This window comes from Melanotaenia boesemani, chromosome 21 (assembly GCF_017639745.1).
Source record: "Melanotaenia boesemani isolate fMelBoe1 chromosome 21, fMelBoe1.pri, whole genome shotgun sequence".
NCBI lineage: Eukaryota > Metazoa > Chordata > Actinopteri > Atheriniformes > Melanotaeniidae > Melanotaenia > Melanotaenia boesemani.
Window position 1 is genome coordinate 1,866,178 of NC_055702.1, and position 16,582 is coordinate 1,882,759.

The window sequence follows — 16,582 nt, forward strand, 5'->3', positions numbered from 1 at the left end:
CAGATCACTATAGAACCCTGATCCAGCCCCAGACCATCAGAACCCTGATTCAGCCCCAGACCATCAGAACCCTGATCCAACCCCAGACCACCACAGAACCCTGATCCAGCCCCAGACATTACAGAACCCTGATCCAACCCCAGACCATCACAGAACCCTGATCCAACCCCAGACCATCAGAACCCTGATCCAGCCCCAGACCATTACAGAACCCTGATCCAACCCCAGACCATCAGAATCCTGATCCAGCCCCAGACCATCAGAACCCTGATCCAACCCCAGACCATCAGAACCCTGACCCAACCCCAGACCAGAACCATCAGAAAATCCGTCCCTGGTTCTTCCTCCAGACTGATTGAATTTACTTTATTTGTGATGTGTTGCAGTCTGAAATGTAAAAGTGGATGTTCACTAAAAATGAAATTGATGGGCTAAAACGTGAAACGTGTGGGTTCACACAGTCTGCAATATTTCCAACTTCTTCTGATTTGAGCTTGTAACAACGGTTTGAGACGGATCATAGTGGAGAGAAGGTTGAAGAACATTCCGGTTTTGTTAGTTTGGAGGGGAAAACTCGGAGGAAAGCTGCTGGAACTACAAACTCCAGCTGGGTGTTTAAAGGGATATTCCGCTGCTTCAGACAAACACAGCAGCATTCCTTTGTTTTGAACCACCAGCTGGAAACTGAAGAGACTTGGAGTGCACGGGGTGAGAGAGAGGCTGCGGTGGATGGGAGGGTTGGGGGAAGGTTAAGGGGAGGGGGGGTCACATACGTGCTGCATTCACCGCTGCAGAACGGCGTATACCTCTGTATACATGGGGTGGACAGCCGCCTGGCCTGACGGATCTGAAACAAGTTTACAGCTCAGTTACAGAGAGAAAAAGCTCCTTTCCAACCAACCACACTTCCTTCCACCAACACGTTTATTACACACAAACGTCACATACAGTTTGAGCTGTTATCGTCTCCAGATTCTCCTTCCTGTTAAAGCAAACCTTCAGTTAAAGGCGGAAAACTTCCTGAACCTGAACCACTCAGAGATCTGATAGATCTCTGAAAGGAAGCAGGTTTAAGTCATCTGGTTTAACGAACAGGTCCTGGCTTTGGCCTCACTTCTCTGACTGTAAGAGGAAGAAGGAAAAGTTGCTGCAGCTGCTCCATCAGTGATGCACCGCTGTCCAAGCTCTAACGTTCTGGAGAAAAACAATATTATAGAAACTTTCCAGTCTGGTTTTTGCCACTTGCCTCCACTCAAATGGCTTTTCTTGAGGTTTCCAGAGACATTTGATGTCTGTGGTGTTCCACAGGGCCAGTACTGGGGCTCAGTCGATATCTATATGCTGCCTTTGGGCATTTATCAGTCCCTCCAGGATTTTGTGGCATTTCTTTGTGATTGTTGCGACTTAAAAAGCCTGATTTTGCTGCAGCTTTTGTGAAACGTTGCAGTGATTTTAAAAAACTTTGAAAAACACCTGAAATTTATCTGAAAATATTATAATAAATATCTACAATGTTCCAGCATTCTAATAAGAAATAATCCCAGTGGGAGAGTGTTTCACCGTTGAACAGAGTGCTGCAGACACGTCTTGTTCGCCTGACAGGAAACGTACCGTGTTGGCGGAGCGTCCAGGACCCCGCTGAGCGACGATGGCCCCTGAGATCGCCTTGATCCAGCTGTGCATGTCCTCTGGACTGTCGGCCTGACAGACAAACAGGAACAAACATGAAGATTGTTCCATTTATTTTATTACATTTCAGTGATGAATTTGAGGGAAGAAGCTGAGTGAATTAACAAATCATCATGTGGTGACTTAAAGTCGGTAAACAGAAGTCAGAAGAGCCGGGCTGCTTTTAGATGAACATCTGCAGGCTCATAAAAACAATGCGGAGGAATCATGACTAACAAACCCAATATCTCTGTTACCTGCGGTGACTTACCCAGATCTGGATAAGTGGTTATGAATCGGTAATTCAACCCAGGCTTTTCTCAGCTCACATACCAGCGGGCAGAGTTTGAAGCATCTGACCAATCACAGACATGGAGAAACCCTGCAGAGCAGCGACTTCGCCATGGAGGAGAAGACCGTTATTCTTCAGAAAGATGAAGAATCATCCAGGCCAGCAACACTGTTGCCACGGCAACAGCCAGGAAGTAATAGGTAAAATTGTTGGATATGAACGGACAGCACTCTGATAATTTAATTCTATTTTATTAGCCCAGAAGTTTCAGCCAGAGCTCCTCCTCACGTTCTGTAATCCTGTGTCTGTCTGTCAGCAACAGAACTCAGAACCTTCTGGACGGATTTTAATGACATTTTCAGGAAATCTCAGAAACAAAATAAAGAAAAAAGTAAAGCAGTAAACCAAAGACCACTTTATCCTCCTTATTTATAACGATTTTTTTCTCTTTAGATGCTGCAGGATGACCTGTTTCATGACTAAGTCATGGTGTGGGGGCGCGAACACCAACACATCTTATCTCGGGGGTCGTGGCTCAAAACGTTTGGAAACCACTGCTTTAGAGGCTCCGCCCCCATGTGAGCGTTCGTGTGGGAATATTAATTCCTCACCATGACGACACGAGTAGCTGTAAATTCATGGTTCTGTGTGAGCAGATACGACCCGAGCAGAGCTGAAGAACAAGGACAGGAACATCTATCAAAGCTTATACTTATCGATCTCTTATCCAGAACCTGCTCCGGAGCAGGTTAGCCATTAAGCGGAGGTTGCCATGGTGACTGACCTGGTAAGAAGAAAACCCAGGGTTAACCCTGAAGTTACCTCCAGCTTTGTGGAACAGGCCTCTGGTATTTAGAGTTTGTTTAGGTGTAATCTACATGATACTTGCTGCTTCATCCAGACTGGCTGTGATTTATTTCTTTTTCGTTTATATCAGCTGCTCGATCGGTGACTCTGGAGTCTTTATGTGTTGACGTGCATCCACTTCCCTTAAATTATCAAGTAACCAGTGTAGTGAGTCCAGCAGGGGGCGTATAAAGCAGAAAGAAGCAGAGAACCAGATCCAAACATGGAGGAAAGTCTTCTGGTTTTTTCTACTGTTCTGTTGTTTTTCTCCACAAATACTGATTCAGTTTCCATCTGCTCTAGAACCGGGTCGTCCTCTTCATCAGGTCCACCTTCTAGAACCGGGTCGTCCTCTTCATCAGGTCCACCTTCTAGAACCGGGTCGTCCTCTTCATCAGGTCCACCTTCTAGAACCGGGTCGTCCTCTTCATCAGGTCCACCTTCTAGTACCGGGGCGTCCTCTTCATCAGGTCCACCAGTACCGGGGCGTCCTCTTCATCAGGTCCACCAGTACCGGGTCGTCCTCTTCATCAGGTCCACCTTCTAGTACCGGGTCGTCCTCTTCATCAGGTCCACCTTCTAGTACCGTGTCGTCCTCTTCATCAGGTCCACCTTCTAGTACCAGGTCATCCTCTTCATCAGGTCCACCTTCTAGTACCGCGTCGTCCTCTTCATCAGGTCCACCACTACCGGGTCGTCCTCTTCATCAGGTCCACCTTCTAGTACCGCGTCGTCCTCTTCATCAGGTCCACCTTCTAGTACCAGGTCATCCTCTTCATCAGGTCCACCTTCTAGTACCGGGTCGTCCTCTTCATCAGGTCTATCTTCTAGTACCGGGTCGTCCTCTTCATCAGGACCACCTTCTAGTACCGGGTCGTCCTCTTCATCAGGTCCACCTTCTAGTACCGCGTCGTCCTCTTCATCAGGTCCACCTTCTAGTACCGGGTCGTCCTCTTCATCAGGTCCACCTTCTAGTACCGCGTCGTCCTCTTCATCAGGCCCACCTTCTAGTACCGGGTCGTCCTCTTCATCAGGTCCACCTTCTAGTACCGGGGCGTCCTCTTCATCAGGTCCACCTTCTAGTACCGGGTCGTCCTCTTCATCAGGTCCACCTTCTAGTACCGGGGCGTCCTCTTCATCAGGTCCACCAGTACCGGGTCGTCCTCTTCATCAGGTCCACCTTCTAGTACCGGGTCGTCCTCTTCATCAGGACCACCTTCTAGTACCGGGGCGTCCTCTTCATCAGGTCCACCAGTACCGGGGCGTCCTCTTTATCAGGTCCACCTTCTAGTACCGGGTCGTCCTCTTCATCAGGTCCACCTTCTAGTACCGGGGTGTCCTCTTCATCAGGTCCACCAGTACCGGGTCGTCCTCTTCATCAGGTCCACCTTCTAGTACCGGGTCGTCCTCTTCATCGGGTCCGCCTTCTAGTACCGGGTCGTCCTCTTCATCAGGACCACCTTCTAGTACCGGGTCGTCCTCTTCATCGGGTCCGCCTTCTAGTACCGGGTCGTCCTCTTCATCGGGTCCGCCTTCTAGTACCGGGTCGTCCTCTTCATCAGGACCACCTTCTAGTACCGGGTCGTCCTCTTCATCAGGTCCACCTTCTAGTACCGGGTCGTCCTCTTCATCAGGACCACCTTCTAGTACCGGCTCGTCCTCTTCATCAGGTCCACCTTCTAGTACCGGGTCGTCCTCTTCATCAGGACCACCTTCTAGTACCGTGTCGTCCTCTTCATCAGGACCACCTTCTAGTACCGTGTCGTCCTCTTCATCAGGTCCGCCTTCTAGTACCGGGTCGTCCTCTTCATCGGGTCCGCCTTCTAGTACCGGGTCGTCCTCTTCATCAGGACCACCTTCTAGTACCGGGTCGTCCTCTTCATCAGGTCCACCTTCTAGTACCGGGTCGTCCTCTTCATCAGGATCACCTTCTAGTACCGGGTCGTCCTCTTCATCAGGTCCACCTTCTAGTACCGGGTCGTCCTCTTCATCAGGACCACCTTCTAGTACCGTGTCGTCCTCTTCATCAGGAGCACCTTCTAGTATCGGGTCGTCCTCTTCATCGGGTCCACCTTCTATTACCGGGTCGTCCTCTTCATCAGGTCCACCTTCTAGTACCGTGTCGTCCTCTTCATCGGGTCCACCTTCTAGTACCGGGTCGTCCTCTTCATCGGGTCCACCTTCTAGTACCGTGTCGTCCTCTTCATCGGGTCCACCTTCTATTACCGTGTCGTCCTCTTCATCAGGTCCACCTTCTAGTACCGTGTCGTCCTCTTCATCGGGTCCACCTTCTAGTACCGTGTCGTCCTCTTCATCGGGTCCACCTTCTATTACCGGGTCGTCCTCTTCATCAGGTCCACCTTCTAGTACCGGGTCGGACCTTTTTAATCCTGGTGTGATAGATCAAGCAGGTGGTGTAAACCTTCCTCAGAGGTTTTCTCCATATTAACATGACAGCATCACACAGTTGCTGCAGGTTTGTCGGCTGCATCCATGATGAGAATCTCCCGTTCCACCACATCCCAAAGCTGCTCTACTGGACTGAGATCTGGTGGCTGTGGAGGCCGTTGGAGTCCAGTGAACTCATCGTCATGTTCTAGAAAGCAGGTGGAGATAATCTGAGCTTTGTGACATGGTGCATTATCCTGCTGGAAGTAGCATCAGAAGATGCTCCACTGTGGTCATAAAGGGATGGACATGGTCAGCAACAATACTCAGGTAGGCTGTGCTGGTTAAACCAGACCACGTTGGTACTAAGGGGCCCAAAGTGGACCAAGAAAACCTCCCCCCACCATGACACCAGCAGCAGCCTGAAGCGTTGATCCAAGGCAGGATGGATCCATGTTTTCATGATGTTTCCAGCAGATTCTGAGCCGAGCATCTGAATGTGGAGCTGAAATGGAGACTCATCAGACCAGCAACGTTTCTCCATCTTCTATTGTCCAGTGTTGGTGAGTGTGTGTGAATTGTAGCCTCAGTTTCCTGTTCTTAGCTGGCAGGAGGAACCCAGTGTGTCTTCTGCTGCTGGAGCCCATCTGCTTCCAGGCTGGACGTGTTGGTTGGAACCAGTGCTGATTGGACTTCCTGTTGTCTTTCTATCATCTCCAACCAGTCTGCCCATTCTCCTCTGACCTCTGACACCAACCAGACATTCTGGTCCAGACACCTGCTGCTCCCTGGATATTTTCTCTCTTTAGACCATTCTCTGGAGATGGTTGTGTGTGAAAATCCCAGTTGATCAGCAGTTTCTGAAATATGTCTGGTCTCTTACATCTCAGCCTTGTGTAACTTATTTATAAACGTGAATATGTTACCTGTATGTAGAAGCATCTGGAGCCGGTGACTATCTCAAACAGGTTGTCCCTCATCATCAGCTCGCTGCAGAAAACAAAACGAAGTTGATTTAACAACTTCTGCTCTGTGAGGCTGAAGAGCAGCAGACCGATTCACCGGCGGACTGACCTCTGTTTGCACTCCTGGACTTTGTGAATCTCCTTCAGCGGGATGACCCTCAGCGCCTCCCGTTCCTGACCACCCACGGGCAGAGAGACAGATTTTAATGCTTAACATGTTCCCTTTAACACCAGCTCCTCTGTTCAACCTGAGCTTCTTTATATGGAAAAAGACTCAAAAAGGTCCAGATTCAAATTAACTCATTTTATTTACTTACTTATCAACAAAGGAAAATAATAATAAAACTATCAGAATGGTACAGCAAAATACCTCCCCCTCCCCGCATCCTTCCCTCCTTCATTCATCCTTCCATCCTCACCCCCGCATCCTTCCCTCCTTCATTCATCCTTCCATCCTCACCCCCACATCCTTTCCTCCTTCATTCATCCTTCCATCCTCACCCCTCCCCCTCCCCTGCATCCTTCCCTCCTTCATTCATCCTTCCATCCTCACCCCCACATCCTTTCCTCCTTCATTCATCCTTCCATCCTCACCCCTGCATCCTTTCCTCCTTCATTCATCCTTCCATCCTCACCCCTCCCCCTCCCCTGCATCCTTCCCTCCTTCATTCATCCTTCCATCCTCACCCCTCCCCCGCATCCATCCTTTAAATATTAAATCAATTAATAATATCATAAAAAGATAAATAAATAACGGTAAATAAAAATTAATTCTGAAAAATCAATTAGATAAAAAGAAAGAAAATGTTTTAAAAAGAAGCTGTTTGTAGTAAATTTGAAACCAGTTAAACCAGTAAATCCAGTCTGGTGTAGCTGATGAAACCAACGTTTCTGCTTGAGACTTTTTCAGCGACTGACCTCGTTTCATCCCTCAGATTAAGTTTCCTACCTACAGCAGCATGTAAACACTAACCCACAGCCAGAGTATACACACACACACACACACACACATACAGGGAGTGTTCATGCATGTGCTCAGATAGGCTGTGGGTGGGACATTCCTAGCAGGAGGAATCCAGGTGGCATGCTGCTGCAGGTAGAGAAAACAAGCCCTGCAGTATGATGGCTTGTTTTTATTACATCGCTTCAACAAACCAGGAAACGTTTTCTCACCAGGTCAGATTTGTAGTAGCTGACAGCGTTTTCATCCAGCATGAAGTACCTCCTCTTCCAGTTCTTCATCTGAAAGCACCATCACCATGAAGAGTCATGATCTCAGACCAAAGTCTCGCGTTGTGTCGTACGGTGAAAGTCACCAACTCACCACAGCTCCTTGTTTAACGCAGTATCCGGCCTTGATGAAGGGCTGGTCCTGAGCTCCTCTGGACAGGTAGTACGGCAGCTGAGTGTGAGCCCGTTTTCCCCGATCCGACCCGTTCTGGCCCGCTCCCTGCTCCTTCAGCACACAGAGGAAACCATGGTCAGGGAACACCGGCCTCCACAGACACCAGATAAATACATTTAGACTTGTTCATATGTGGCTTCAACCATCAGGGTGACGGCTGAGGGTTTTCATTCTGGTCTGCAGAGTGTCACCAACAGAGAGGTGAGCTTAGACGGCCCGAATGTTCCACATGAACGTTGCAGGAACTGATCCTGACTAATTCCTGGGGTTTACAGGTAAACTGGAGAAGTTAGCTCAAGCTGGGTGGAGAACACAGTAGGTGCAAGGAGAAGGAACTTTTCATACACGACCATGAAGATGTTCAGGACAATGTGAGAAGAATGGGCCTAATTAACCAGCGGTTATTAACCAGGTCAGTGGTGTTATTAACCAGGTCAGTGGTGTTAATAACCAGGTCAGCGGTGTTATTAACCAGGTCAGTGGTGTTATTAACCAGGTCAGCGGTGTTATTAACCAGGCCAGTGGTGTTAATAACCAGGTCAGCGGTGTTAATAACCAGGTCAGCGCTGTTATTAACCAGGTCAGTGGTGTTATTAACCAGGTCAGTGGTGTTAATAACCAGGTCAGTGGTGTTAATAACCAGGTCAGTGGTGTTATTAACCAGGTCAGTGGTGTTATTAACCAGGTCAGCGGTGTTATTAACCAGGCCAGTGGTGTTAATAACCAGGTCAGCGGTGTTAATAACCAGGTCAGCGGTGTTATTAACCAGGTCAGCGGTGTTAATAACCAGCGGTGTTAATAACCAGGTCAGTGGTGTTAATAACCAGGTCAGCGGTGTTAATAACCAGGCCAGCGGTGTTATTAACCAGGTCAGCGGTGTTATTAACCAGGCCAGTGGTGTTAATAACCAGGTCAGCGGTGTTATTAACCAGGTCAGCGGTGTTATTAACCAGGCCAGTGGTGTTAATAACCAGGTCAGTGGTGTTAATAACCAGGTCAGCGGTGTTAATAACCAGGCCAGTGGTGTTAATAACCAGGTCAGCGGTGTTAATAACAGTTCTCAAGTAGGACTTGAGAATAACTTAGTTGGTAAGAACTGTTTGTGAGTGAGGATCAGTGGATGGCCGTGGAGAGAAGGGAAAACAAGTTCTGTTCATGACTGTGACGGCGTGAAATCAGATTCATGCTTCACCCAAAGATGTGAAACTAAGATCAAGCGGAGTCAGTTTATTTGGCAACGATGCACAGTAACATCACAAAGTACCAGCTCAACCTGTAAACAGCTAAACTAATCACACAGTCCAACCCTGTTCCCAACATTTTTACCTGGAAGCAGTCAGGAAGTCATTCATCAACACCTCGTGTTTTTACTAGTCTCACAGAGAGCTCCACAGCAGTGCTAACAAGCAGTGTGCTGGTTTGGACTGGACGTCATCCACTGACATTGTGAAATAACTTTTATAAGGATGTTGTCTCATCACACCGATGAGTCTCATTCCTCTTCAGCAGCACGCACAGACATGCAGTGTGAACATGCAGCGTGACTCCATCACTATTCTGACACGTCCACACACATGTTTAGCATTTAGCTTTCTGTCTGGATCAAACTGGTTTATCCAGGTTTTAGTCAGCAGACAGCGTCATCCTCATTCACCCAATGAAGAATGAGCTCAGTTATTTTTTAGGAGGATTTATGGATCAATAACTGCTAAAGTCCGACTTTAAACCTGAAATTTTTCCACTCAGTTCCTCATTTGTTTGTCCACTTCAATAAACTGGTTTAATATTCGTCAGACTTCTCCACCATTTTATTATTTCTTTAAAGTTCTGTCAGAGTTATAATAAAAAATATCTGAATTAACTCAGTGGAATCAGATAATGGCTTGTTACTTAATAGCACACACTACCCACAATGCACCTGAACGGCTGCTGGCTGAAGGTCAGCCGGGGAAACAGTTCCAGGAGTGAGCTGCAGAGACATTTCAGATACCAAACAGCTGTTGTTTAATTAAAAAGCCAAAAAATGCTACAAACTTCTATTTCAGATGATGTTTTAGGAACTTTTGGTCATGTAGGTCAGAGCTGCTGCGTGGTGGGTCACGTGTGTGGCTGCATACCAGCAGACAGGACCGGGCCTGTGGGGGTGTTACCTGGGTGGGTGTGATGACAGGGACTCCACCTATGATCTCAGTCTTGTAAGAGACCTGCTTCATGGCACCGAGGACTTCCTGCGGTGTCTCAACGTGAGTGGTTGGACCCTCTTCAGGCTTTGGCACCTGAAACAAAAACAAAGGACCAGAACCTTGGGTCAGTCTGGTTTTCATCAGGAAAGCACACTCACTGCTTATGATTCTATAAAGTAAACACAGCAAAGTTTTATCATCTTTACTGCAATAAACTGGACAAAAATCTGATTTTTATGGTGGACTGCAAACGAAGTTCACCTGCTAACGTCAGTTCAGGAAGCTCCGCCTCCACCAGGAAGCCACATCCATCCCTCAGTCAACCTTGTCGTCTCTCCCCCTACGTTGGGAGAGTCCAATCTAATCCACCAAGCGTGAACAGTAGAATATTTCAGGGGATTTTGGCTCATTTTTGGGGGCGCTAACTATGTTTTTAGCTGTGTTGTTCATTCCACAAATACACCATCCTTACAAGTTCTACCTGGTTGTAAAGGTGAGTAATTTCCAACCATGTGTAGTACAACAGCAGCTGGTATTATCTGTAACCAGCAGAGTCTCTGCTTCCATGTGACTTCTTGTCCGTGCGGTTTGCTTACGGTGGAGAGATTAGCAGAAGCGAACGGAGCTGTTCTGGTTTTCTTACATTCGCATAGAACTGCTGGGGTTTGAACTGTGTTTGGTAGAATCTTTAGCTGAGTTCCTCATGTTCATGCTGCTATGCTACATGTTAGCATTGCTGTTTGCTGGTGTCTAACATCTTCTGGACTGCATGGATGTCATGCTGCCTACGGTACCGGGGACCCTAGTCAAGAAGAAGATAAAAGTATGAGCAGGAACTAAAAATGTAACGGTGAACTTCTCAGTGTTCTTGTTTGGTTGGAAGTGAGCCACAGTTTGAAACATCAGAGCAGAAATTCCTTTCCCGTCGTCCTCCCCTTCCACCCCGCTAAGCCTGCATCGAGCTCTACTTTTCTGGTCTGATGGCTAATTTTCCATCTGCTGAGGCCTGAGGCTGAAAACTGAGCAGGAAAAACAGGGTTAGCTATCGATCCGCCTGTGTGTGCATGTGTGAGGCTCACGGTAATCTTAGTGGCATTGTTGAGGACGCTGATCCACTCCACCAGATCCTCCTGGTCGTTGGCCTGCAGGTAGAACTTCCTCATCCCTGCGTTTATAGCTGCAGAGAGAAGAGAGAGAGGCCGTAAACCTTCTGCCTGTTATCTCCTCACTCTGAAACACAGAAGGAGAAAGGCCCACAGCTCCATGGAAATCTAAAAATATCTTGTTTCTGGTTTCTCAGAGGCAAGAGGATGTGAGTGTATATTAACATCCCATCTAGATGCAAACACACACACATAAACACAGAGGTTAGGTCATTGTCATTGTACAGTTTCCTCCTATTGAGTGACAAACAGCTACTGTTAGACAGCAGAGGAACAACAAGTAGCACGGCACAAAGGAGAGGAAATAAACCCAACAGATGAGGAAAAGAGGGGGGCAGGAAGGAAGGAAGGAAGGAAACAAGGAAGGAGAGAGGTCAGCGAGCTCTGTTGCCTGGTCCAGCTCCTCCACATCAAACTGAGACAACCATGTTGGAGGCGAAACATCGTTTACTGTTGGTTTAATGACAGAAATAAAGAAAATGCGACAGATTTATTGTGGTGGAGTCATGATGGGCAGGGATCCGCTGGTCTGCAGGTTTTAGACGTTTCTCTGCTGCAACACATTTGATTCTCATTTGAGTCAGGTGAGTTGCAGCAGGGAAACTTCTAAAACCTGCAGGACACCAGCTCTCAAGGACTAGGACTGAGGATCCCTGGTGTAGGAAGCAGATGGGAGACTTACCAAAGCAGAACTCTGCCTTTGGCCTGAGTTTGGTGGCATCGCTGACCTGAGCAAGACAACGAAAAGGTTACGATCCAGACAGAAACAAACGTCCAATCAGCTCTGTGACGGGATGATGTAACGGTGGCTCCAGGCTCTGCTTTATTAATCAGTCATTAGCAGAAGCCAGAGCATCTATTTTTAGCTGCTGCAGGTTTTATCACTAATGACCGACTACAGAGGAGGTTCTTCGGTCTCTGGGGGCCCCAAGCAAGATTTCACAGGGGGCCCCTCCAACCAGCGTCCATCACCCTTTATTATGATACCGTTTACTTAGAACAATGACAATAAAATGTTTATATTATCTTTAAATGTGTTGTTAAACCACAACTTTGAAATGTTCTTTGACGGTGTTCATTTCTTCTGCTAACTTCTTCTTCATTATTTACTATTTTATTTCATTAATCAGGGGCGACGTGATTTAATTTTCCAGTACAAAAGATTAAACTATGTGCTGAAACCTGCATTATGAGTCTTTAGGATCAGCTAATACAGCACATACATAAGTAGTTTTCAGGAGGACAAAGCCTGTTGGACACATGGTAAAACAAACATTACCACCACTGAACACAATTACTTTCATCCAGTAATCCAGATCAGATTTATTCCTATAATTTAATATTCTTAGCTTTACAGTTAAGCTGAACTAGACAGCTTTAATTAATATTATCAGAGTTATTTGTTGATATTTTCAGCATCCTGACCACAGGTAGTCATCACGACAGACTGAGCTAAATTAGCTTCTGGATTATCTGCACTACTTACCGCAGTCTTTACTCCTCCTGTTTTTTATATCTTTCTTTTGTCATTGCCTCATAAAAAACGTCTCATTTTTATAAACCTGCTCTCTCCTGTTTGTTTACATGAGGCGCACCGTGGGGTCCCTTTAGAGATTTAGGGCAGGGATCTTAAACTCCGGTCCTCGTGGGCTACTGTCCTGCAGGTTTTGGAGTTTTCCCTGATGCAACACACCTGACTCAAACCACTGGGTCATTAACAGGCTTGTGCAGAGGTGTGTTGTAGTAGGAGACATCTGAAACCTGCAGGACAGCAGCTCACGAGGTCTGGAGTTGGAGACCCCTGCTTCAGGGAATACCACCGCCACTGCAAACTCAACATTGTTGCTGCTCTGTCTTGATTCAAAGCCGGTTGGCCCTCAGAGGCCCCTTCTGGCTCGGGGCCCCAAGCATTTGCCTGGTTTGCCTGTTGGCATGCAGCACCTATGCCTGAGTAAAACTACAAGTATCATTGTCCCTTAAGGAGTCGATTTCACATCGATCCAGTTTCTGCCGCTTCTGGGGTGGACCAGTGGTTGAAGCTGCGCTGCTGGAGACCTCCCACTCAAAGCCACCTCCTCCAGATGTCAAAGGTTGGGATCGAGCCAGCAGACAGACATAATCTGTCCAGATCTCTTCTCCTGGAAGTTAAAATACTAATCCACTTATATCTTCTTCACACGTGTACAAAACCTTGAAGTCACACTGCTACTCGTCTTATCTCTTTCTTCCTCTGATAAGGCTTCTAGCGTTTCTTTGCTGAATCAGCCACGGTGTTCAAAACAGCCGGTGTTCTAATACAGTTATCTTCCTGAATCTGAAATCCAACCATAGGAAAAGATTTTCTCTAAAAAAGTTCAATTACAGGCTGCTGAGGATGTCGCCGACATGGTATAAGAGAGGACTGACCTTGGAGATGTAAGTGAGTTTGAGAGATCCCACGTTCTCTGCACCTTTAGGCAGATTCTGTACAGAAGAAGCCAAAAACATCATCAGTCAACAGTGGTAGAAGATTACTGGAGAACAACAGCATGTTCAGACAGAAGTAGAAGGTATCTGGTCCTTATGAAGCCATAAGGGACTAGAATATGATAAGAGGGAAGAGCTAAAACTTGTCTGGACAAAAACACTTATTTTCTTTAGGCCTAACCGTCTCAAAATGATAACAATACAATAAAGTCACTGGATTCTTTTTTTTTTCTAAAAAAGTAAATGAGACTCATAAGATTCAAAGGCTCCATGTTGGGCCTCCTATTGTTCAGCATCTACACATGGAGTTCCCCAAGGCTCCATGTTGGGCCTCCTATTGTTCAGCATCTACACATGGAGTTCCCCAAGGCTCCATGTTGGGCCTCCTATTGTTCAGCATCTACACATGGAGTTCCCCAAGGCTCCATGTTGGGCCTCCTATTGTTCAGCATCTACACATGGAGTTCCCCAAGGCTCCATGTTGGGCCTCCTATTGTTCAGCATCTACACATGGAGTTCCCCAAGGCTCCATGTTGGGCCTCCTATTGTTCAGCATCTACACATGGAGTTCCCCAAGGCTCCATGTTGGGCCCCCCTATTGTTCAGCATGCTCCCATTAGCACATATCATGAAAACAAACCAAATATCAGATCAGATATTCTGACGACATTCAGCTTTATATTACTGTCTCGCCAGGGGACTCTGGTCCCAGACAAAGATTTAGTTTGTGTCTTGGTCAAATTAGTGCTTTGCTGTTCCAGAATTGTCTTCAGCTAAATAAAGAAAAATTTGAAATGATTGTCTTTGGAACCAATCAACGGATCAGTCCAGATCAGGTGGTAAAATCCGGCTTTTACCACCTGAAGTAAATATCTAGTATAAAGGGACTGATGACTCAGCATGATTCAGAAAAACTGTATTAAGTAGTCTTGAAGACTGTAGTAGACTTTTTACAGGTTTCTCTAAAAAAATCACTAAAATGACTGCAACTAATGCAGCTGCTGCTGGATAAGGACCAGAAAAAGAGAACTATTCAGTACCTTGTTTACTGGCAGAAACATTTTAAACCAGTTATTTGGTGCACAGGAGACCACATAGCTTTGTCACAGCAGGGATGTGAAACACTGGGTGCTGTTTTGTACAACTATGAGGAAGAAAACAAACCATACCAGGTCATAAAAAGACACGGAAGTCTTCAGGAATTATTGTCTGCTGCTGCTTTTCTGCTATGGGAGTCGGTGTCAGCCATGTTTACGCCAGAGAAGCAAAAGCAGCTGATAGGTTGTCATTAGCACACAGTAATAACAGAACATTTTCTTCCTCCGTTTGTCTTTTTTATCAAACATACTGGCAACTTGTGTTTCTACATGGCAACAAAGGCAGAAAAACATTAACTCTTTAAAATGAAGGAAATCCTTGAGGGAATTCCCTGCTGTGGGGAAATGTAAGAACTACTTCTTGTAACCCTTTCACCTTTTCTGCTGTGGTTCCTGTTTGTCAGCTTTTTGTTTGACACGCAGCAGATCGGCCATGACGTCACCACGAGCCAAAGCCTCACAGCCGATAAAAGACGAGTTTCAACTTTTAATACAAACGTTACTGTCCTGGTTCAGCTTCTGTTTCTTCTTCCTGAGACCCTCAGAGATCAGTCAGGGTCTAAAGCCAGTTAAAACGGTGTCAAACATAAGGCCCGGGGGCCAAAACTGGCCCGATATGAAAATGACACAGAAAACATTAATTGCATATATATATATATATATATATATATATATATATATATATATATATATATATATATATATATATATATATATAAAAAAGTAACTCAATCTTTTTTTTACCAGAGGTTGGATTTTTATGTCAAAATGTAAAATATGATTTTATAAGGGATGATTAAGGGATGATTTGTTGTCTCTTTTCTATCTTTGTGCCTTAGATGCGACTTCAGTTTCAGTTATGAGGTGAGTCAGTGCAGCTGGTCAGGATTACTACACACATGTGGAAATGGACACGTATGTACATTTAAAATAACATCTAGATCGGGTTTCTCTAAACATAATGTGAAAAACTGGGTTTTTCCCTTCCAGATACCTTTTTTTGTGACTTTGTTGATCTACTGTGATCTGTAGGTTACTGTGCACGTGTAAATGTGTCATATACAAATAAAAGACTAATACTACATCTAAAAATAACATAAAAATATCATTAGTCACATTAAAAAAATATATAAAATTAATTTGACATATAAATCTATGCTGAAACACATAAATACATTTTCATATAAAAACGCTGAACACAATAAATAAATAAAGATAAACGGAAGCATAATATTGTTAAAACTGCAGAAATAATGTTTTCTAAAAGGAGGGTTGATTAAATGTTAATGTTTGATAACGTATTTGTAATTATCTGCACATTTATAGGTTATTATGCTGTAATCTGGTATAAAATGTTTTACTAAACTAAACTGAGTTGAAACACTGATCTTTGCTACCGTATTTTACTGGTGAATGCCTCACTTCCTCTTCATGAAGTCACATGTGCTAAAACTACTTTAGAGAACTTACTGAGCTTTTTTTACATATAGATTCTACATGAATAAACGGTTTAATAAGCTCCGATGCAGCATCTAAACATGGCCGTTAGCTGGTGAATCAACACCAGAAATGATCATTTTACATATCAGGCTGATAAAGCAGCTCCAAGGAGGAACTCTGCAGAGCTTTTCTAGATGTTTCCAGATGTTTCCAGCCCCAGCGGCGCTCACCTGTGGGTGGTCCGAGTACCACATCAGGCTGCCCTGCTGGGTGTCCAGGATGAAGTACCGGCGCAGGAACCTGCCGCTGTTCTCATTCTCTTCGATGTCCAGAAAGCCACAGAAACGATTCAGTCGGTCCACGTACGGCATCGCGACCCGGCCAGCTCAGCCCGCCCTGGGGCATCACAGGAACTCTGCGGGTGGAGGAACAGGTGGACGAGGAGCTGCAGGTTAAAAATACGTCTTTGTCCAGCTAAAAACAATTATTATGAAGAAAACAGGGTTCCCTCGTCCACGCCTCAGGCTTTCTTCTATCACGCTGCTGGGTTGAACTTCAGAACGATTTCAAGCTCATGTTTATTTAATGCTTCACATAAAACTATAACGGGCAAAATCTTATTAAAATAACATTGAGAAAAATATTTAAAGTTTAAAACATTAGTAGAAA

At 45.7% G+C, this 16,582-nt stretch overlaps 1 protein-coding gene across 6 annotated transcripts in view; it reads right to left on the reverse strand.

The window, feature by feature from the left end:
• The window catches only part of plekha1b (pleckstrin homology domain containing, family A (phosphoinositide binding specific) member 1b), a 32,083-nt gene that overhangs the window by 13,235 nt on the left and 2,266 nt on the right, over nucleotides 1-16,582 (reverse strand). For 3 of the 6 annotated variants that reach the window (XR_006008939.1, XR_006008940.1, XM_041974270.1), the window contains exons 1-11: nucleotides 16,144-16,328; nucleotides 13,317-13,373; nucleotides 11,593-11,638; nucleotides 10,827-10,924; nucleotides 9,715-9,840; nucleotides 7,484-7,615; nucleotides 7,333-7,401; nucleotides 6,269-6,333; nucleotides 6,121-6,184; nucleotides 1,612-1,701; nucleotides 774-847 (exon numbers count right to left, since the gene is read on the reverse strand). Coding sequence is in view for 3 of the 6 variants with exons in the window: in XM_041974270.1 (XP_041830204.1) it covers nucleotides 774-847; nucleotides 1,612-1,701; nucleotides 6,121-6,184; nucleotides 6,269-6,333; nucleotides 7,333-7,401; nucleotides 7,484-7,615; nucleotides 9,715-9,840; nucleotides 10,827-10,924; nucleotides 11,593-11,638; nucleotides 13,317-13,373; nucleotides 16,144-16,284 (962 nt within the window). In the remaining 3 variants the exon portion in view is untranslated. Of the gene's footprint in view, nucleotides 1-773; nucleotides 848-1,611; nucleotides 1,702-6,120; nucleotides 6,185-6,268; nucleotides 6,334-7,332; nucleotides 7,402-7,483; nucleotides 7,616-9,714; nucleotides 9,841-10,826; nucleotides 10,925-11,592; nucleotides 11,639-13,316; nucleotides 13,374-16,143; nucleotides 16,329-16,582 lie in introns of those variants that run through there. The other 3 variants (XR_006008941.1, XM_041974268.1, XM_041974269.1) reach the window with 1 other exon arrangement.